Source organism: Antrostomus carolinensis, unplaced genomic scaffold, assembly GCF_000700745.2.
Source record: "Antrostomus carolinensis isolate BGI_N321 unplaced genomic scaffold, ASM70074v2 scaffold12931, whole genome shotgun sequence".
Classification (NCBI taxonomy): Eukaryota; Metazoa; Chordata; class Aves; order Caprimulgiformes; family Caprimulgidae; genus Antrostomus; species Antrostomus carolinensis.
The window spans coordinates 20,696-44,513 of NW_010293536.1; the positions used below are offsets into that span (position 1 = coordinate 20,696).

General features: G+C 38.0%; 1 protein-coding gene across 1 annotated transcript in view; it reads right to left on the reverse strand.

Moving 5' to 3' along the window:
• Positions 1-8,572, reverse strand: part of LOC114819041 (cyclin-dependent kinase 6-like) — a gene marked incomplete at its 3' end in the record, with an annotated part of 26,291 nt that extends 17,719 nt beyond the window's left edge. Inside the window, exons 1-2 of the mRNA XM_029087292.1 lie at positions 8,553-8,572; positions 7,978-8,113 (exon numbers count right to left, since the gene is read on the reverse strand). Coding sequence (XP_028943125.1) covers positions 7,978-8,113; positions 8,553-8,572 — 156 coding nt within the window. The remainder of the gene's footprint in view (positions 1-7,977; positions 8,114-8,552) is intronic.
• Positions 8,573-23,818: the final 15,246 nt, after the last annotated feature.

Consider the following 23,818-nt stretch of genomic DNA (forward strand, 5'->3'; position numbering starts at 1 on the left):
CTCAACTGGATGATGAACTGACACATAAACCTATGGGATGGACTCTGAGAATCAGTGGACGTACATGTGTATACATGTATGTGTAGTATGCCTTCACGTGTATACACACAAAGACAATATACACCAAACCACTCCCTAGGCAAGGGAGAACTGGTGCTACTCTTCCTATATTCTTGTACTTTTGACTCTTCTCTAAGCACCTCTGTTGCCAGTCCTGTCCACTTCTGGCCCACAGCTATTCTGAGATAATGAAATTCAGTAGAGTTATGACCATTGAGTTTCCCTTCCCTTTCTCCCACTTGCTCAAATAGCAACATTTTTTCTGCAAATATGTTAGAGGACTTTTACAATAATTATATGTATATATGTATGTGTGTTCATGTGTATATATAAAAATAATTTTTAAATTCTTAAAGCTAATTTTAAGTTCTATATACAAAAACATGCAATATAAAAAAATTCCATCCCCATCTATTTGTATGGGACTTTGTTCTCTGGAATAAGCTAAATTTATCTGTAACAGAGAAAAAGAAACAAACATAACAAATCCTGATTAAATCAGTGTGCCAATAAAGTAACACGCTTCAAATTAATTTTTACTGTGGGATACAATAACCTGCCTATTCACTGGCATAAAAAAGCAGTGCATACAGCTAGTGCAAGAGTATCAAATTTCTCTTGAGTGGAATAGAGGAAACAGTTTAAAAAACCCCAAAACTTATTTGATTACTATATCATTTTCTATTAGCTATGAGTTGTCTGTGGCCAACTTTTGAATTATTTTACACTACAGCTGTGTATTTGCTGTGAATAAATATGGACACTTTGTGAATATTCTAGTATAAAGAATCTGAGCTGCAATAACTTGGGTTGTCTGAGATGGGAAAGGTATCCTACCACAATGTTTCTTGTTCCAGATCAGCTGAGTTTAACCCCTACAATTTTGAGTTCAACAAGAAAAAATACGTTGTCCAGGTTTCACAAATATCTACCTTCTCACAATTTGTGTCATTCTGTCTCCTCTTCCCCATCTCTGTGTGCTTGTTTTGGGATCAATTATAGCTTTGTGGGTATGCAGAGGCACAGGGGCCTGATTTCCTTCAAGTGCAGAAACTGCTATTAAAAAAGCAATTCCTATCTGCCCCCATAAAAATCAAGAATGGCTCTTTGAACACCTCTTCTGTATCTCACATCTGCTGCAGTCTGACCTTCAAACTACTCGTCAAAAGTAGCATAAGGCTTGTAAGCAAAATTTAGAACATGGGTAAATCCAACCATTTCAGTCTTGTTCTGCCACTGCTTTATGTGCACTGAGAGCTGCAACAGCTTTCTCTTAATTGCTTTAACTGGGGCATCTCATCTTTGATGAAGAGAAAGTTTGAAAACATGAGTGACACTTCTGCGGATCACTGAGGCAGGATTTACTTGCAGAGCAAGTTGTGACTATACACCACCACCACCACGAGACAAAAGAAAGCACCTTGGAAATCCTCCCCACTCCGAGGAACTGCCACTGGCTCACTGCAGAACAGCACGGCACCATCTCTGACACACTGCCTGGCAGCCTAGCCCCACTCTGACACCTGCTTGAGCATTAGTCCTACCACATGCTCCCTTTCTTCCTTTCAGTGTCATCAAAACATTTCACATAGCAATTGCTACCACACTGACATTCCCATAGCAAAAACCCAGTGTCACTAATAATCTGAGATTGTCTCAAGGAAATCCAGAGTAGTAGGATCCATAAGCTTTTTTTTTGCATCACATCAACGTCCAGGTCTGCAGAATTAACAGAAATGAAACAAGCTGATAGCAACATTTCACTTCCAGTGTTTGTAATACTGCAATTTTGCAATGACTTGATCATAAATTCTGTTCTACCAAAGGCTCAATCTCCATCCCTGCCCACAATTCAGAATCTCTTTGGTTTCTTAATTCCTTTTGACTTTCTGAATAAAGATGATTTCTGGCCCCCCATCTATTGAAAACAATAGCTTCCTTCTGACTTCAAAAAGGATCTGTCCCTTAGGACCCTACTGGACTGTACTTCTGCCTTGAGAGTTTGGGCCATAAAAGAAAAGTAGGTTGAGATGTCTATTTAGAGAGTCCGTGATGGACATCTTTTCACAGTGACATTTCTAATTCAGTGTCATTGTTTTAAAAGACTAAAATTATTGTTTCAGACAGGTTGTTTTCATGCATTGTGCTACAGTGTTGCTTGACCGCTTTCCAAACTGGAACAACTGAAAAAATGTGAAGCGCTCCAATGATTTTAAATCACTCTAGTCAGGACAGAGCAATTTAAAATTACTGGAGTGCCTCACATTTTTATGAGCTCTCAGTTTGCAAGCAATGGAGGTCTGGGCAGTCCTGGGCTCCAGCACTGCAAAAAAACCCAACTATACATTATCATCAGTTTGAAAATGTTTTCATTTGAATTTGGAAATGGTAGGGATTTGGAAATATTTAACGCCACCATAATTAAAATCAGTGGCTGTACATTGACTGTAAAAAGGTCCAAGCTAAAGAAGTAACTATACAGATACAACATTATATTTTGTAGCATCCAGCATTTCCTTCATTTGAATCATGACTCCTCCTAGCCCCTTGGTCAGACCACACATTACCGCCTGCCCTACCACACCAAAGGAGAGGTGGCTGTGACTCTACACGCACCACAGTATTGGAAAGAAATGACAGCACCTGCAACAGAGGGAACCACCACCCTTTGGAGAATATCCTCTTTTTCAGGTTTAGTTCCTTCAGAGCTACCACTTGTGCAGGGCACCTGCTCTCTCTCCTGCTACCCTTCCATGCAGCAGTCCAACACCTGGCAGTAGTATAACAGATTAAAAAATAAAAGATTTATCCCACAATCATATATCAATTCAATCCTTTTGTTTTTAATGTATTTATAGTGGCAATTCTTCTTTAATTTATAATATGGATGCAGAACAAAATTTATTGCAAAATACTCCACAAAGAATGAGTTCTTTAGCATCTGTAAATGGGTGTCATTTCACTGCAGCTAATGGATTTACACCTCTTAGTATCAGTTGGGGATCTGATCCATTATTTGGGGACTCTAATTTCCTCACTAAGTTTTGCTTCTTTCTTTACCACAAAAGTACTGACAGGAAAATGTTAGTAATAGCTCTTCTCTTAGTAGATTTCTTATTAATTTGAGTAGGCTCTTCTTTTAGTCACTTTCAACTTTGATGTTGTTAAATATGGCCACACTCTGAAGACTCTCAGTACTGGCAAATCTGTTTTCCTGGAATATCTCATGTTGTTTTCAGAACTGCATGATTGTGTGACATCTGCTCCACATCTCATACGTGATCAACTGAGTAGGTACAACTGTGGCAGATGGCTGATGACTCACCTCACAACACTGAACACTGGTTTGCTTTCTGAGAAACAACATCTTCATATTAATTTTCTAAGAGTCTTGCAAAGATGTAACCAGTCTGCTTGGTGTGATAGCAGGCAATGTAAATTACAGGAAATGCACAGGGATGCAACAGCAACACTTATTCTAGGACAGGGGGTAATATTTTAAAATTCAATCTATGGGCTACTATCAGATAAATCCACAAAAGGAAATTAGGTTCACTGCTGTAGTTTCTAAATTTTAGCACCTAAATAGCAAAATCTGGACACCTGAATCAGATGGAGATCTAGGCTTCCTGTGCAAAGGAGATACAGAATAATATCCACAGAAGCCATTCACTCAAGTGAGGAATCAGCAAATATCAGAGAAAAGGATATACCTTAAACCCTGTTCTCTCTGTGATTTAGCTGCCCTGGTCGAGGGTAGGGGGAATACCATGAAGATTCACAGATCACAGACCTGGGTAGAAGGATATTCCCAGCTCTTCTAACATCCCATGACAGATAATGTATGCACCTGCTATACCGGAGACCTTTGTTCTGTTCCCTCCTCTGTTGACTGTCAGATTGAAACAGGCACGGCCCAGTTAGCACATGTAGCTTGGGTAGGCCAAGTTCTCATCAGTTTTAAGAAAACTATTGCAAGAAGGCACAAGTCTACTTATAATGCCATTACCTCTCAAAGTGAACCTTGCTCATTACTAAAACTGAAGAACCTTGGTAACAATTTGTTATCCCCTCTCATTCTTACAGACCCTTGGCCCATCAGAACAAAATGACTGGAGGGAACTTCGAGTAGCCATTCCTAAACCACTTAATTTACAGCTCTATATACCAAGCCATCAATGCATGTACTAATTTAAAGCTAAATATTGTTATATACACTGCAATAACTTAAATCAGTAAGCATCAATGTGTTTGCATGCACATGATTTCCATATTAGAAATGTAATTAGTGTTATAACAACCATAGCCATATTCAAATCCTTTAGGTTCAAAAAAACAATGCCAGCCTCACCAGCATCACATCAAAATGTGACCACCCAGGTTAAACACGTTTCAGCCCTCAAAATACTGAGGACATTAAAGGGATTAAAGACAAACACCTCAAAATGCTTTAGTGGCCTGTTAACTATTTTTTTTTAATCTTTCTGTGGCAGGCATGTGTCATTCCCACTTACACTATCCTTATGTCAACTAACAAAAGTTCCTAACTAACAAAAGGTTCAACTGCTAACGCCATCAACAATACCAAAGACCTGTGCATGACTAACAGCTGTGCCCTAAGGAAAATGCACTTATACCTTGCATTTCCACATAAACTGCCCTAAAAAAAGTATCCCAGGAAGAAAAGAAGGAAGGAGATGATGGGTAGAGAGGACAGAAGGAGGATGTTATCATTGCTGACTCTGATTCATCTTGCATGGAAAATATATTAACCAGGTCTGACGGAGGAAGCCAGCAAGGGTGAGCAGGACTATAATCCAGTAGTTACAAAAAAATTAGATTAAGGGCTTGAACAAAATTCTTTTTTAAAGGTGAATGCTATGTCCACAGGTATCTGGAGTCATGTTCTACGTCCCTCTAGCCCAAAGTACACTCCATTAAAAAAGAATGGAAGTGCTTCAGCAGAAAAGATTTAAAATAACTCTGTCCAGACTAACCTAGAACTCAGTAGACAGAGCTATAACCACAGAAATGGACTACAGCATTCATGTTCCTGGTGACAGGGAGGGGAAACGTCTGCCCTACATTCTGGGCAAGTATTCCCACTAGCAGGCAATTTCTAAAAGGGAAACTGCTTCTCTTCTATCATTTTTTGGGCAACTGTGTATATCTTCCTAAAATACCCTCTGGGGTGACTCCTGCTGCAGGGCTTTAGACATTAGAAAGGCATTGTTAAGCTTTATTAAGACAAAAGCTTTAGTTACAATTACATGATTACGGTTAGTTTCTCTGAACTGCTACAGTCTTAAAATGGTACAGGTGTCCTTGACAGTTGGCAACTAAAAACCTCAGCATGCCCCAAACCACCAAAAGCTGAGTCTCCCTCCCTCAAATAGTATGTGATGATGGTAGTTAATTCACACAGAGAAGACCTTCTGGGGCTGATACTTCTCTCATAGTAATTTTATGTCATTCAAGTGGAACTTGAATGTGAAACACTGTTGAGTTTATACCATGGAGCCAAAGAAGTATATTAGGTCCTTCAACTCCAAGCTATCCAGAGCTTACTTGGCTCATTTGGCATCTTTGTGTTGCTGATACATGCAGAACTTTAACAGATGGTCTTACAATACTGGCAATTGTTTTGTACTGTGTTCGTGGTGAGGGGAAATACTCTACACAAATTGTCTGCAATTCAAAAATAAATGAAGTACAAATCCATATTAACCTCAAAAGACGAACTATAAAAAGTCAGGTTAGTCATTTAACAATATATGTGCTCTGGCTTAAATGTTCAGTTGCTGCAAAATGGCAGTATTTCCCTGCAGTCAGAAAAACTATGCTTTGTTTCAATTTCTACCAGGAATACCCATAAAGACTGTATCATTAAAAAGGTATTAAAATGCATTAGGAATAAGCCTTGAGACCCTTCCTCATGTGATCAGCCCTGACTATCAGCAAAAGTACCTCCATAAACTCTGAGTTTTCACATAAATAGTGAAGCAACTTAAGTTAACCAAATCTCTCTTTTTTTCCCCATGCCAAAGAGAATTCAAGAAGTAACACATCAGCTACTGTGCAAATGTTGAAATCAACAGGGACAACCAAGTACATAGCAATTTTACATTTTTCCTTGCCCATTTAAAAGGAGCTGTATGTACCACAAGCTGAATTTTATACTCACTAATTTCACTGGCCGCAATGGAAGTTACACTGTACATAAAAGACCAGAATTGCTCAGCCTTGTTTTTGTGCAGCTAATTTTTTCTCTTTTATTCTGCCAAATTGAACTAGTAAACCACATATGCAGAATAGTGCTTTTCAAAAGTACACCTAACAATTTCCTTCACCAGTATATAACCTCCACGAAATGTTCACACATAAGTATTACAGTCTGTGAGTGCAAATTTAGAACAGGCTTTTAGAAAACTACAAATGTTTTAGTCCAGTGCTCACCTCTTCTATTTGCTTGAAATGAAACGTATCTCGAAAGGTATTTCAAACAGATTTTAGAGGCTTGGTCATTCAGTTCCCATCCATTTCAATAAATTTAGTTAGATAATATGTAGATCACCTTGTACGTTATTTTCACGTTAGTTACATCGAAATACAGTTCCCTTAGGTAGCTTCAAAGCCCTAGAAGGAAGTAGAACCCTAAAAGCATTATCATAAAAGAGTCCTTCAAATGCAAGAGATACATTCCAGTCTTCTGCTGGGACTGAATCAAAGCTGTATCCATTTTTTTAAATTTTATTTTATCCACTAAGGTTGCTTAAAAACCATGGTTGCTGGAACTGACTAACATTATACATTTGTGATTTTGATACTAGTAAAAAGATCTTTATCACGTTTATGTCTAATTTTATACTGAAAGATCAAACAACTCCTGAGTTTGAAGCTGTTAACAAAAAAAAAAATAAAATTAAACCAACTAAATTTTAGATAGGTTTCATGTTTTCTTTTCCTCCCTCAGGACTTTTACCAGACTAAGATGACACAACATACTTCCAGAAAGCACTTAAACAAATGCAAGACAGTAAGTCTCTGAAAGCACAAATTATTTCTCCTCATGAAAAAAGAAAAATCAAAAGAAACGTTAATTAGACACAGTCAAATGTAGGAACATCAATGCCTCTATTCCCAGGCGTAAACATTTTGTCAAACATTTCAAGCTATGATCCTCAATGTAGCACCGCACTGTGAAGTTCCCAGGAGAAAAGAGGAGTTAGTACCAATAATGAAAGCATGTCCTGTCCTGGGAAGAGGTCCTCCCTTACAGATGCAGAATATGATATAATATTATGGGAAAACTTTACGATCACCCTTCCAGTTACCGAGAGCCTCCCCAGCTTCTACAACAACTAGCCATGGCTACTCCCTTGCTTGAGCCCATCCTCAGCAGAGCTCACCACAGGTCCATGGTGAACATTCCTGCTCTTGGAGCATATAGAAACCTTTCTGGCAAGAGGGACATGAAACAAAAGGAGGATCTTGGGTGATAAAAGGGAAGAGGATAGGAGCACAAGATTTATTTTATCCATTCTAACAATATCCAGCACTCTACCAGACACCTTCTAGGGAAGGTTCAAGTAGTCTTGGACTAAACAATAATGGAACCATCTGCCTACAGCTGCAAACAAAGGTCATTCTTAATGATCTGCAATGCTACATTTGCTAAAACAGTAGAGATTTCAGGGGATTTATAAATCTAAAAGAGAAAAAAAAAGCATGCAACATTTCCACAAAGAGATTACATCTGCTAGCGAATATAGATCTTTGTGCTGCAGTTCATGTCCCAAGCTGGGCATTACTCAATTTTGATATAACAAAATGCTATGGAATCAAAATGCATTTTGTCTTTGCCCTTCCTATCTAATATTTTCTGAAATAGTATCCAAAATCTTTCTTCTTAAATACCTTTATAGTTTCAGTAGGCACTCCAGGCTCTGGAACTTTATCCAGGTAAGTAGTCAAGTCCTGATCCACGTGTTCAAACACTAAAGTTAACTTGGTCTCTCTGTCTGTTCGTGACACAGTGCACACATCAAACAATCTGAAAGAAGAAAAAGAAAAAAGGAGGTAAGTATACAGGAACACATACAGACATACATACCTTGCAGCTCACAGATGTCTATTTAAATTTCTTACAGTACACAGAATGGAAAAAAGAGCTTTCCAAAGGTACAGCAATCATTGATATCTTGATTCATCAGATAACTGGTGATACATCAATAATATCATATCTCTCTTTCATGTGTGGATTCTGAAATAGGATTAAGTATTAAGAATTCATCAGTTGTTCAGAGTAAAATAATTACATGAAAAGCAAGTATTTTTTGGACAGAGCACCTAGATTTAGTACAGAAAATCACTTTATATTTATCTACATTCTATGATGCAGCATTTAGCACTCATTAAAAAAAAAATCTGAGAGAGACATTTTTGAGTAAAAATATACATGGTGTTTACATGCACTTTCAGTTTCTTCCCACATAACTCCCATGTTCACCATTACGCGGCTTTATAAGTAAATCTCCTTTGGTGGAAACAGAGTATTTTTGCTGACTACTCTTACAAGTTCCTGGACACAAGGAATCCCTTCAGAGTCAGGATACAATCTGGAAAAAGCTTTGTGCACAAGATGCCACTACTGAGAAAGCTTCCTTCTCTCATCACTTTCATTTTTTTACTGAAACTTCTTTATCATTTCACCTTGTTGCACAACATCAAATTCAAACTAATTTACAAAGCTCTTCATAATGTCACATTCCTATCTGAATACTCTATTTTCTATTGTTTTTCCTTTTTAATTAGGATGTCTCTCATCTTCTCCACTTCACCTATTGTACCAGCTTTAATCACTATTTTATCTTTTTCACAAACGTCTGCCCATCCTTCTATGGTTCACACCTATACTCATACCAGTGACTCTGACTACCCTTCCTCAAGTCCCACTTCTACAAAATCACAATAGAAGAACAGCTTACAGACAGAAGGATGCTTGTTCCCTGCTCACATACTTTACTAATGCATTTATTCATTTAGTTTTAAATTCTACAGATCATATTGCCTTTCTGTCTGTGGCGAGGCAGAGAATCAATCACTATTTTTATTAGTTGACAGTAGATTTAAAACATGTATGAACACAGTTAATGAGAAAAAAGTCTATACAGTTAAGCTGAAGAACCTATCACTGATAACAAATCAAAGTAGTGGTGATACTACTGTTTATTTGGTCAACATCATAGCAGCTACATTGTTTTATTACATGTATCTTTCATCCTCTTACTTAGAACAACTGCTTCCTTACTTTGTGCAAAGTGCAAGATTTCTGATAATATCGTCAAGAAATATTTTTGTTCTTTCTCCTAGGACTGGAGGCTTTATATACAGGATCTGTAGACAACAGACCACACACAAAGCCTTGGGAGGGTCACTGCTTTTCAAAGAGGACAGACTAGGAAAACACTTTGTACTAAGTTTTTACTTCTTACCTTAAATACCTTAAAAGATAAGGGAAGATAAGAATTGGCACAACTATCTGTGAAGACTGTAATCCAGGTTTAACAGAGCAGTATGTTTCACTTGAGATCATACAGATTTAACAAGTTAAGGCCATGGCCCCACTTTAACAGCATTTCCTAAATAATCTTTGGTCAGACACTTAAAAGTTGTTTATTAGCCATCATGTTTTGAAAATGGATGCATGCACGTTCCTTGCAGTTTAAAGAAGCTTTTCAGAGGGTAATAACTTGGGAACGAGGGCTACAGAATATGGTGAGACTGTCACCCTACCTCTACCAGAAGAATAATCTGTACTTAATCTGTAATCATCATATGATCAAATAATTAAACTATTACTGTAACATAGTGACTGTAACAGCAAATGTCTTGGCACATTTTTCATAAAGACAAATACTGTTCTCTTTATGATTCCCTTAATGGGACGTATAAGGAAGACAGATGCCCTGTACACAGTAAATCAGTTTTGTGAAAAGTTACAAACCTTCCTGAAAAGTGAAATTTGCTGGTATTTGGCTGGAGGTTAATAATCTGCAATATATTTATATAAATCAATGTGGAATGCAGCCGGACTGCCTATAACCCCAACACATGCAAATAGAGAGGAGCCAGACAGGTCTGAACATCTGAACATAAACACTGGAAAATATTTCCAACTGTATGATTCCTTTGTGTTGATCTACGTTTACCTAAAAATGTTCTAAAACACCTTTTTTTTTTTTGCCAGGTATTTAATACACTGGCAAAGTTATATTTTCAACTACAGCAAAATTATAACTCAAGAAAAAAAGGAAAAAAGATTTCACTGTATAGAATATGAAGCAACATGTAATTTCCAACTCACTGTGGAGGGAAATGCTGATTCTCTGTTTAAGGCTTCTGTACGTGGCTTATTAGGATTCTTGCATCTTCTGGCACAGCAGAACTCAGAGGAGTGCAATTCTAGGCTCTTTTGACTGACTAATAATATTTTCACTGAGTAATAATATTATCCTTCCTTTTTATACACCCTTTATGTGAAACCCTAAATGCTTTACTGTTAACAATAAAAACTCCAGATCCTGCATTGGGCTGGGTGGAAGCACATTGCATTTACTCACTGAAAATTCAGCTGCTGCCTTGGAAAGACAATAATTTAAAGCACAGCTTATATGAATCCTTGATATTATAAAAAGACATCTGGCATTGCCCAAGCAAATAATTCTGGAAATAGATTGAGAAGACACAGTCTCTTTATTTAGTAGTTTCCATAGGGATAAATCTCCTTTTTATAAATTATATTTACATCCACTGTGAGAAAATCATCCATAAAGTTGTCTTCTTTAGCTAGGAACATCTATGCTGTCCACAGTGCACACCTCTAAAGTAATTTCCTCATGATTTTCTGTACGTGACAGGTCAGTTTTGCATGTGATTGCCCCTTTAGAACAGGCAACAGTAAAAGACCTTTTATATAAAGAATTACTTTGTGGACACTGTCCTAAGTGAAGTAAATGTACCTCAATTAATACAGGATTTCCATACTGAATACTTTGTAAACACAAGCCCTGCCCTTCTATTGTACATACAAAATAAATGTTTGAATTATTTGATTAAAGTAAGATCCGCTATGGGAAATCCTGCAAGTATTCAACAAGATGTTTGGCTGCGAGTCATACACCAGCTGATGTGTTGATCTGAACTAGAACATTGTTGAGCAGACACTCACAGAGTACCCGTGTTTTAATTATGACATTTTTTCAAGTTAATTGTAGCAAAGTAAAAAAAGTTTATCAGCTACAAATCTATGTCTCTTTTATTTTATTTGTCTACTGCCTAGTGGCTCTTACTATAACCTAGCAGAGTACCCGCCTTCCTACAAAAATACTTTGGGTTTTTTTGAACAAAGAAAACTAGAAGATGTGTCTTGAAGTCTCCATAGTTTCTTACAACCTGTAATCTGACAAATGCAACCTCAGATCATGTTCATTTTACAATATACAGTCTGAATGCTTAATGCATTTACAAGAAAAGACACAGTTACGCTAATGCATTTGAAAACAATTGTCTTCTGACTCTTAATGGTTTGGTAACTGCTTCTAGGAAGTCCTTAAGTGTTACTGGACTTGCTTTAGAGATGCTCTGGGAACTGCTATAAAGTTACCCACTTTCAAGCAGAATAAACATTTTTTTCCTGAGCAAACTAAGATAACCTGCAAGAAATGGTGAAAACCAGATCTGACTGTAAGACCTGAAAAACTGTGGGACATAAATTCTCTTGGCTATTGTCAAACATATGAGTAAGTATGCCTGGAAAATTAACCAGACCATAGTCAAAGAGAAGACCAAAGAATGAGATACTTGCTGTCAATCCATCCAAAGGCTTGTTATTTTTATTGCAGTAGGACTAATTCAACATGAACACATATCCCTTTACTTTGCTGGTCACTCATAGCATTGAAAAAAACACAGTCCTTGCCCTCAAAAGTTTTTCAATAACATGAATTTAATTTTCTTGGGAACAGTGTCATCCTAGGAAGAGTTACTTTCCAGCTTATGCACGACAGAGAAAAAGAACTGAAGCCATTGATTTACGAGTAGGAGAAACGTTTAAGAAGGCTGTGGTGTGGTAAGTAGTGGCATAGCAATATGCTACAGTTTTAACGTTTCATGAGTCTGGTCAAAGGCTCAGATGGAAAGAGTTTGGTGGTCTCAGCCTAACTCTGAAAGGTGTTTATCCACATGACAGAAAACCAGCACAGAATTTATGTATGATTGACAGTGTTTACTCAAACACCACAAGATTGGGATACCAAGACTATTACAGGTCATGATTGAGGTTTATTGACAAATATGTGGGGAGGAGCCTGAATAGCCTCTGCTTTCACTGCCTTTGGCTGAGGTTAATCCTTTGAGTCCGTAAGTTTCAAGGGCCTTGAATAAAATTTCAGCCTCTCATACTTCAAAACATTGAATACTGACAGTCAGGCATAGTTTCAGCAGCAGTCTTAGACTTTTCTGTTCCCATGAAGTCATTCAGCAGCAAGTCCTTTGTTCACCCAACTTCTTAAACTATGTACTGCTTGAAAAAAACAGTTTTCCCTTTTAATACTTTTAATATTTGCTACCTTCTTTTTGCTACCTACTTTTAATATTTGCTACCTTCCCCCTTCTTGCTTATGAAGAGGAAAAAGACTGCTAACAGACACCAGTCTCTACTTGGAATCACATATACCCAATGTATTGTAACAAACGGGTTGTATTTCAGATGAAGAAGACAATAGCTGGGCAAGTGGAGTGGAACATGTGCGTTATGAGAACCATAGCCCACGTAGCAAAACAGGAAATAGAGCTTCACACTCTGAAAGGTATGACAGAGCTCTTTCATCCCTTTGTTCAGGACATGCATCTGAAAGCTGGTATTTCAGATGTAGATTCTTCTCACTCAAAGGAACTGTAGTGAAATACTCTTAGATGAAAAAAGCATATGCAGATGAACAGGCCACTAAACTCAAAGTATCTCATATTTTAAGTGCATTTTTTCTGGGATAACATCTGTAAAACCATGTAGAAATGCAAGAGCAAAGTTCCATTTTCAAAAGCATATGGGGTCTTCAGGAGCTTCACAATGTCACACCAGCTGCAGCTGCACCAATGTGCATCAGTACTTTGGATATGCCCCTACAGCAGACTGCAACATAAAGAAGATGCACTTAGACCATGCTCAACTGACCCACCTTGGTACTGAAAATGTACAGCATGACAGCACAGCACTGCCTGCAGCACGGTAAACCAGCCCACCGTGAGCTCCATTCAGCAGCAGTCAGATGCCTAGAGTCAAACTGGATTAATTAAAATAAGCTTGGATATCTCTACACTGCTCATGGCAACTTTACATCTCAAACCCTTATTCTTTAGACTTCTTCTGGGTTCTTGGAATTTGTGAACATTTTTCCTGCCTTGCTACCCTTCCAGGAAAGAGTAGCAAGATCGCTTTGTGTCTTCAGAAGAAACCTCTTCCAGGCAAATAGCAGAAAAAGGCAGAACATAACATCAGATAAAATAAATGAATTTATCTAGGGCAGGCAAATGCTATGCAGATAGATGTTTTCAACTCTGTAGTCACTCATTCATTACCTGCTGTGCACAGAGCAGAAAGAGCTACCGCGAAGAAGCAACTACATGATGAAAGCAAGGCAGCAGAAAGTCCTATCCTGGAGACCTACTCCAGCAGAGCCCAATCTTCTTGCTTATAGCCCACTCACCAGTGAGGTTTAAGGGAAGGAAGGGGGATATTAGGACGACAAGGCAATCGTTCATCTGTAAGCTGAGCTTTGTGCTGTAATTTTTTCCAGTCTCTCTCCCTTTCTGACTTGGAAAAATTATTTAAAATGCTTAGCTGCATAAAAGATGTTTTTGTTCTTTAAGTGTGTGTGAGGAAGAGAGACAGAGAAAGTGACAGAGAGAAATAGATGCTCTTGAAAGCGAAGTAAATAGCACTGGCTAAAGTCCGATAGTGTGGGCTGACTGGGCAAGCTTTCAACACTCAGTACCGACTGCAGCCCTGACCTGAAACACCCCTGCTCTCCTGCGCTGGGCCCCACTCGAGCAATGACGAGCCCTGGTGCCAGACTGAATGGTTTTGTGATGCAGACAAATGTCTGCTCTGATGAAACCACCAAAACTAATTTCCATTTTCAACAGAAGCCAAGATTTGAGCCCAAAGGATGAAAAGGCTAAGTACATTTACTCACTATGCCACCCAAGTCACTAAAAGGTGCAGTTGTTAAGGAGTTTCACCTCAAGGAAAAAAGACGCCTGACAAGACATTCTCTGCACCTCTCTTTGTTCACAGCAGCATGCTGTCTTTTTTAGCCCTCACACTGCCACTTCTTGTTCACCTTCTTTGTGAAGGGAGATTATTTTTAATAGGCAAGGACCAGAAATGGATCTGGTAAGGTGCAGTAATTCAAATAATATCCTGCCTTGCAGAATTTCACTTTCAGGACTCGCCCTACAGTTCACCAGTTTTTGAAATACTTAACTCCTCACCAGTCCATTAACAGCTTCACCTCATTGCAACTGATTTTAAAACCAAACTGGTCATACACTGAGCAATTGCCATTACCGAGGGAAAATACCAGGTTGCTGGTGCCCACGTTTACTCCTGTGCGCTGCCGTACCAAACAGACTGTCAGATTCTCTCTGTGAGGGACAGGCCAAGTCACCCCAAATCAGAAAAATAACATGGCCTGTTACAACGACAGTCGCTGACAGATTGTTTAGAATCAGCAATAGCTGTCTGACCTATTCATAGTGCTCTCATGTGATCCTTGAGCAAGCACATGTACACTGCCTTTCAGAGTCATGTACACTGCTGGTATACAGTACTGACAGCTTCCAGTGAGCTTCCAGTTCAGAGTACAAATTAAAGATGCTTCAATTCATTGGTAGTGCATCTGCATCTTTTATTAAGTGTTTTAGATTTTCTGTAGAATACCTTCCTCAGGGAAAGCTGCATTCCTTTTTACATTCCCTAAATTGCTCAACATGTGAATAAAACTTATGTCTGAATACTGATCTTGTTACATTCAAACTCTGGACTCCCAGCTGTACCTGGTGCAAGACGGGATACAATAAAATCCAGTCTTTATTCATGCGTAGCTCACAGTCAAACTGATTGTTACAGACTCCACATTTCAATTTACATTTTGAATTCCTGCTTGGACCAAACCTACAGGATCTAAGTCTAAGCTGATCACCTCTTTCCTAGATTTAAATAACATCAACAACTCATTTTCGGGAGCTTTTACAACAGTAGAAATCATCATTCATTCTTTAGTAGCTTAATAATTTAATTTATCTACACTTGAGACCTAATGGTGATGCCAACATACCAAAAATAACAAAGGAAATAACATCATTGCATTCCATATAAAAAGTATTCACAGCAAAAAATCAAATGTTCTGTTTGATACTCTGTATCATCTCATAAAGTTTTCTAAATCCAGTATCACAGCAGTTCCTGAGGTGTTTAATTCAGCATTTTTTAAAGCGGTTAAGTAGTTCCAATGTGAATCTGATTCCAAGTTCTTGCTTTTTAGAGATGCACAAAGAAAACTAAAAACCAAAAAGCAGGTACTGTAGAAGATGACAGAGGAGGTCTACTGTTTTGATGCTTACCATCAGTTAGGGGACTCCTGTTCCCGAATGACCTCCAGGTTACTCTACAGCCACAATTCTACTAGGGGTTGGCGGCTGTACGCAAAACTCAGGTTCTGCTTAAATCTGAATTAACCTTACAGCGTATGCTAAGCCCTCAGGAATACAAGCCTGACTGATGGTACTTCTGAAGGGCCAATCTAGTCATCAAAGCCATTGAACAAGTAAGGTAAGGGGGCTTGCTAAATGGTGCAAATACATCTGAGCCCTGATGATGTTGCTACCACTTCCTAGGAAGAAGGGTCAGTACTGGCAGCAGATGAAAGGAGCCCAAAGCTGATATGGTGATGGGGATGAGGAGGGGAGAGAGAGCACAAGGTGCAAAATGTCTTGCTGTGGTTCTTTTACTGGCATTAAGAACAGTTTTAAGACTCTCAGAAAAAGTACGGTTCTAGTGATTTGTGAGACACCCACACATTGAAGTCTTGTAAGAAAATACATTTCTACGTTCCATAGGTAGAGACGGGACGAAATGATCTGCATATCTCAAAGAAGGATCAAGAGCTGACTTTTAGAAAGGGATAACTTCCATGGTTCAACAATATTGTGAACTCCACTGCAAAAGCAAAAGAGCAGGAAAACAGAAGGAAAAAAAAGCCTAAAGAAAAATAAAAGGTTAAATTGGCTAAAGTTGACAATACTGATATGCACAAAGTAAATAAATACTGTATATGTTAGTAACAAAAGTTTGAAAACCAAACTCATTCTTTTTAGTTCTTTCAATTGTGTTGTTCTAATGTATTCAAGGAATCATTAAGGAAATCTGTAGGCTTTTTAATGTAACATCCATGTATTAAACAGAAAATAATTAGTATGTATCAGAGTAAAACACAGTAAAACAATGGATGGTTCACTGTCACATCCACTAGTTTATATTTGGGTTTATTATTATGTATCATTTCTTACATACAATGTTCTTGGCTCTCTAGATGACATTATAACAAAGAAAATCCTTGGTAAGAGAATGAAACAAGCACCACTCTGGGAAATCAGGTCCAGACTTCTTACACAGTCTGTTTGTTTATTGTTATGACAGCACAGTCAGTTAACATAACACAAGCTTTGAGAAGTATTTTATGAAATGTTTTTAGATCTGTCAGTAAAAAAATGCAATTTTGGAGTTAGGGCAGTAGTGCACAGAAAAAACCTGTCACATCCTGATCTTGCATGATCCACTATCCCTGAACTACCAAAGAACCTAGGCTGCACTTAATTTCCAGCGTGCAAATAACCTAAGTGACTTCTATGGAAGTATATATCATCTAAAGCTTCATCTCCTTTATATGCTTGGTATCTTTTCAGAATTGAGATCAGAGAAGATTTATTTTTTTTTTTAAATAAAGATAATTCATTGTCTGTGCACATGGAATGAAACAGCAAAGGCCAAAACTGGTCAATTTTCTCTTCCTTATACTCAGCCAGTCATTGCCTGGACAGAGCAGTGTAAAACCCTGCATGTCACTTAAACCTGTATCTGCTATGGTAGTTGGTATTTGTGGTTACTGGTCTGGCTTCTCTTACCCATGCAGTGAGAACTCTACAACTTGGGGCCCTGCATGTGAGTTTCCCTTTTCCTCCTCAGTGTCCTTATCTGTACCACAGTTTCTCCTTCCTAACTTTTTAATTACCTTTAGGAATCAAGTTAATTCTTGAATATGGTCATACATTTCTGAAAACAATGCTCATGATTTATTCCAGAGTTCATGACAATTTTTTGTTCCTAAATTCTGAAATTAACAAAACCATGAACCGTTGCTTTCCCAGTCCTTACCTGCATGACTACAAAACAGCAACGGGTAGGAACAGTTCTTGTAATCTTACAAATGGAAACAGCAATCTAACATCAGATATTTAAACTGCATGAAAACAACTTTTAAAGAATGTCTAAATCTGTTGAAAGAATCTGTTTATGGATTCATCAGAACTGCTCAAAATGTCCTGAAAACAGACCAGACATATACACCCACCTCTAATGCCAGCATGGTGGTAAGGTGGCAAACACAGCTGCCACATCCAGCAATAGACCAAGTGAAAATCCAAAAGATGTGTTACATTTTGTGTGTTGATTTCCACACGTGCTTGTCCTCATGAGGTTAAAAGACACAAAAATCGAGATGCAGTTCACGGTGCTTTTTGGCTACACCTGATATGGGGAATAACTTTGATTAGGCTTTGATGCCAGATGTATTCCCAAGAAGCCCATGTGCCATGATGACACAGGCATCATTAACTTCAGACAAAGGGAATTACTCCATTCACTTCTGCAAAACCTGGTAGGGAGCGCAGTGAATTTCCCAAAAATCAAAAGAAAAAGTTGATTACTCCCATGGGCAAGAAAAATAAAGAGGATCTGGCCAGGTTTTGGGAGGTAGCTGGATTTATGCACCTAAACATTGCACTCTTTATAAGTTGTATTGTAAAAGAAAAATGGAGTGGCAGAGAGTAATATATAACTTTACAAGAGAAAGAAGACAGTAGGGGATATTTAGTCTAAAAACAAAGCATCAAAGGGGGAATGGGAAAGGAATACAAAGTTAAGGTAATACTTGAATTCAGAACATAGAGAAGGCAGGTTTAAAGCTTGCAAGAAAACTAACAACTCTGTTGAATGTGGCTGTCTTTGGCTACCCATCATCAGACAATTCAAATGCCGCCCATCTATACAACAGCCCAGCAGAGCTCAGGGGCACCAAGTTCTCCTCTCAGCCTCTGTGGAAGAGATACAGCTCATGTAATGGAGCTGCTCAGGGGTCTGGTGGTTAGTCTGAATGGGTCATATAGGCCCCCATATATTCAAGGGAAAGAAACAGGTTGGTCAAATCACTCTGTGGGGGGTACTGTCTCTCTCTGTGTCTTATGGAAGATGCCTAGATGACTAATTTATAAAAGACGCTTGAATTTGAATGAATTTAGGAGAGATTATTCTTTCCCAGGAAAACTTCAACTTAGCAATTTTACTCGACGGGATTCCAAATTATGTTAAATTGATTTTTGAAGATATTTAAAAATATTTCTTCTCATGAGGAACTTAAAATGAAATGAGAAAGAAGTCAAAAGAAAAAAAAAAAAAAGACACTGAAAACGCCACTGCCTTAATCAATCAATCCCCACAGACCAGGATCAATCCTAAAAAGCTCTGCACACACACAAGAGCCTTTACCTAAGCCTCATGAAGTCAGTACAGGTACTTTACTGGCTTTGGCTCAGGTCCAGAATTTCCTTTCATTTGAAAGGGAGTTTCACTCAAACATGGAAGACTGAGTTCAATATTCATGCTGTACAGAACAGAAACAAATGGGACTTATAAATCTTCAATACAAATTTACAAGATTTTGCTGGCTTAATAAATTTAGCCAGGGGGCAATTGCTCTTAAACACGATACATAAAAAGGGACCCTTGTTTCCATGAGCATGCAAATTCCTTACACGTTTCATCAGAATTTAAGACATTACATCTTACAAGTTTTTAAAAATGTGGACTTCATGGCTGCTCTTTTTCCCATTCATAGTCATTCACACTTGGCTGTACAAGCTCCTTGGGTGTCATGTCATTTCTTCTACTAACCTGTTTTTTTTTAAATTGTAAATTAATTCATAGCACATGCAAATAAAACTAAAAATGCCTATTTCTGTAAGATTCTCAGGGGCTTTCATCCTCTGGTTCTTCAGGCAGATGTCTAATAGACGTTTCTTGCTTTTCCAGCCAGTTTACATGGTACTGTGAGCCAGCCATTTAAAGATTAATGCACACGGAGTGAAGTATTCTATGGACTGTACTGCACTTTAAGTGTTTCCTTTAAGCTCTTGCACACATATGTAAAAGAAAACAAATTAAAGATTATTTGCAGAGTTTGGCAATGAAAATGAGGTGTGAGTAGCATTTTGAGCTAGCAATAAATTTTGTTCGACTGCTTTATTACTTCAGGGCAAAGGCAACTCTTTCTTTTGGGGCGTCTTTTAGCAGCATAAGATGAGGTTTTACATTTTAATGCATGGAGAGTTTTGAAATAAATTTGGCATTTTGTAACTTATAGTGTATGTCAGATGTAAATACATGACAAAAATGTATTTTGGTTGTTTTGCAACAACGTGTCTCACATTTCTGAAAGAAATGAACAAACTATAATAAATCTTGCAAAACAAAGTCTGGTTCCTGGAGTGCTAAAACTTTTTTATGTCTAGGCAAATGAAAACAAAGTACATCTACCCAAGCTCTGCAAGCAAAGGGGAACATGCTCTGCAGTGTCCAGGAAGCCAGTGTCAGCTCAGGCTGAGCTGAGGAAGATCTGAGGACAGCAGAGCATAATGGCTGAGGCTCTGCAGCACTAACATGGCTCCGCAGCTTCCAGCTGGCTCCAAGCACCGGCAGAGTGAGTAGGCATCTGCTTGGGAATGAGGCAGGGCTGGATCACATCTGCTTGCAAATGCTGCATGGACTTACAAAGCAGTGGACACATATTGCTTAAGATCGTAGAGCAAGTAGGTGTTAAAACTGTCGAGCCTTAATTTGCCAGAATTACCACAGGTCTGTCCTGCTCTTACACCTTTTCCTAAGCTATCTGCTCTTTCTCACTTCAGAAAAGTATTGGGTGAGATGGAAATTGTTCTGATGCTTCCTAAGCCATATATGTTTTGTTTTATTAATATAATTATTTTTATTTCAAGAATAAGTCAAGAGACATCAAGGGCTGCAGGAGCTGCTCCTCATTTTTTACCTCTGTTCAGAGAAATGGCACAGAAATTTATACCACAGCTGATGGTCTTGAGCCTTTGTACAGCTGACTAACAGGCAGCACTACACACCATCCAGAGCCCCCCAGATCAGTACAGTCTACAAATGCCTTTTCTGGCTGTGGTCAGCTTGCCTATTCCAGTGACACACTACCATTTTTTTTTTTCAATTTCCATCTTTTTCCATCTAACAGAAACAATTACCCCTCTTAGTTCTTCTTCAGAGCTTCCATTTACCTTTTATTTAAATACATAGTCAAGGAAAGGCTGAATTTTCACACTGTGAAATGTATGTAATCACACTGGACATAATTATTTATGTACAATTTTTATATGAATTGTCATGCCTATTGCACTACAGGCTTTTAATTAGGGTGTCACTGGACTACCAGTTATATCAAACGCTGTATCATGTAACTTCTATGTGTGTGTGGGGGTGAACACTTACCAGTGGCACTGGCCTACAAAGACAAATATTTTTTTTCATCCACATGGCCAATATACAATGGAATAGCAGGATTTAGAAAACAAAATAAGATTCCAAACTCAAGGAGTCAATAGTAATTACATTGAATAGATACAGAGAACATATTAAAGACATGTATGACCTTAGATAGTAAAGATATGGCTGCATTAATAGCAAGGGCAAAAAAAGACATACTAAAACCATCAAGATAAGTGATTTAAGAACCAAGGTTCTAAATTACAAAATAACCTAGGTGTTAAGGGTCGTCAGTACATTTGAGAATCACTTGTTGTCCAAAGTGTCACTTCTCTATGATTTTCAATTACTATCCCAATGCCTAAATTATACGAATATAGGACTGGAAGAAAAAAAATAAGACTAGTTGCCTGCATTAATAAGCACCCACACAAGACATTTATAAAGATGCAAAGATATTGCAGGCCACAAGATGCTTCCTACCATCCCGTACCAGACGCAGAGCTAGAACGAGAGCTACAGCCCTGGAGCTTTGCCTTATGGTGCATTTTAGTGTGAGAGCCTCACTCACTGTCACCCCAGGTCCCTGCAGCAGTAGGGTATGCATGAAATAAAACTCCTAGTTATTCCAGGAAGCTGACCTCTACCATTTTACACAGGATATTAAATAGGCCCCAGCTGTCTCCACTTAGAAGTGACTAAGTTCATGTTTTATAAAGGTCCATTCAGCCGCTTTCTGAGTTATCACAGAATTTAAGTGACTTTCTGTGAAGAAAAAGTCAAACTTTCTGATGACTTCCCTTACCTACTTTTCATGCAGACATGTCTTGGTTTTCAAACATCACAACTGGCATCTATATATTCTGAAATAAGAATCTGTGTCTGGATTATGAAAACATTTTAATAAGAAATAGCTGTCTCAAGTCCATCTGTAAGAAACATACACAGTAGGGCACTTTTTTCCCCTTCTAAATCCAGGAAGACACAGTAGTCTTCATTTCTATGAATGCCTCTGTACAGAAGCCCCTATGGTATATGAGCATTGATCTAAGTGCTGTACAGTCCACGTGATTTCAGTCCAGAAGGCAGAGAAGTGACATGGATTTAGATTTTCCAAAGCACAAGAACACTTTTTCAGGCTTGTGAAAATGACAGTGATCAATATATTAAAAATGCCATGATAATAATGTCCATTCAGAAAATTTTAGTTAAATTATTTCAAGAACTCAACAGTCGTTTTAAGAAGAACCTCCATTTAAAAGCTGACAAGAAGATACTGCAGTATTTTTGTATAAAGGATGTGCTCTGGGGTGACTGAGTTCTGGAACTGAGTGAATAATGAAATTTAAAGATGGCAATTTCATGCCTGAAAGAAGAAAGATCAAAGTAACCTTAAATTTTACAAGATTTGAAAAATTAAAAAAAAGGTCAATATTAAAAGTCAACACATAATCACATCATCTAAATATTCCATAAAGCCTTTAAAATATATATATGTATTGCACACAGTAAGAAACAAACCCATCTGTTTAAAAAATTAGTTCTGCTGCTTTTAAATATTGACATCCCTTGTTCAATTGCCTGCTGCAGCAGTCTGTGCCCTCGTTAGGTTAAGCCATTAGATGTTTACTCTTTTGAATATTATCTGGGCTCCTTGCCATTCACACCCGGCTTTATAATTTTCATTTACTCTTTCCAGAACACATTTAATAAAATTTACTATTTTATTATACTTAGGAGTGAGATGGTGGTTCCAAGTTCCAATTTTCAATGCCATGCAACTTTCTGAAAACAACTAGCTTTTGGGACGTTTTTTCCTGGCTTGCCCTCATTCCCTTCCAATTTTTTCTTTTAACTTTAAAGAAGAAAACTGTTCAAACGTTTTTAAGGCACAGACTTGAAACTAATTGCAGTGCTACATGCCTAACAATCCTCATCCATGTTACAAGATAATAATTCTGAACTTCCTGGTATAAATGCAGTCAAATCTTGAAATTATCATGGTTTTTCTTTTACACACACACACACACACACATATGTAATATGCATGTCCGAACAGCTTAATAGAGCAGCTTATTTGCTTTACTACAATTATATTGTCTTAGCGGTTCCATAACAAAAAAGCAGTTTTCAAGCTTTGTAAATCAAACTATAAAAGAACTAGCTCCAACAGACACTCAACAAAAAATAAAAAAAAAAAAAAAAAAAAGATGGAGCAGAATCTGTTAGCATTATTGATTTACTTTGATTTTGCAGGCTATTACCAAGCAATGTGGGCTGACATGTTTTGAGATTACAGGAAAAATAAAACTTTAAATTCCAAGAAAATTACTCCAAGAGATAAAGGTGTAGTACCACTGCTTTCCAAGCACTCAGGTTTTGGATAATTCAGGGTGGAACACAAGTTAGACACCAGAATTTTCCAACTACTTGCACTTGTACAATCATGGAATTTGCTTGAAAGGAATCTGAGGCAATGAAACTATGTGTAGCATTAGAATTTTATAAATATTAAGATAGTAAGCCCACTTAGTGGCAAATCCGATATGAGACCCAGTATGGCAGAGTGAGGGGAAATGAGAAAAATACACAAGAGAAACTACATCTGAAAAGGTTTAGAAAGGTGCCTTAAACGACTTGTAGGCTGCCAGAGGAGCAGAGCCATGAAAGGGGCAGAGAAAGTTTGCTGTCTTCCTCTGACATCCCCAACTCCCCTGGAGAGTCTGAGGAACCAATACATTTAAACTGTCCTGCTATATCTAGTGCCCAGGAAGAGTTTATAGATCCAAAGCAGCAGCCAGGACACCAGGGAAAGCTGTATGATCCAAGTGACAAAATGTGTTGCTAAAAATCTCTTTTGAG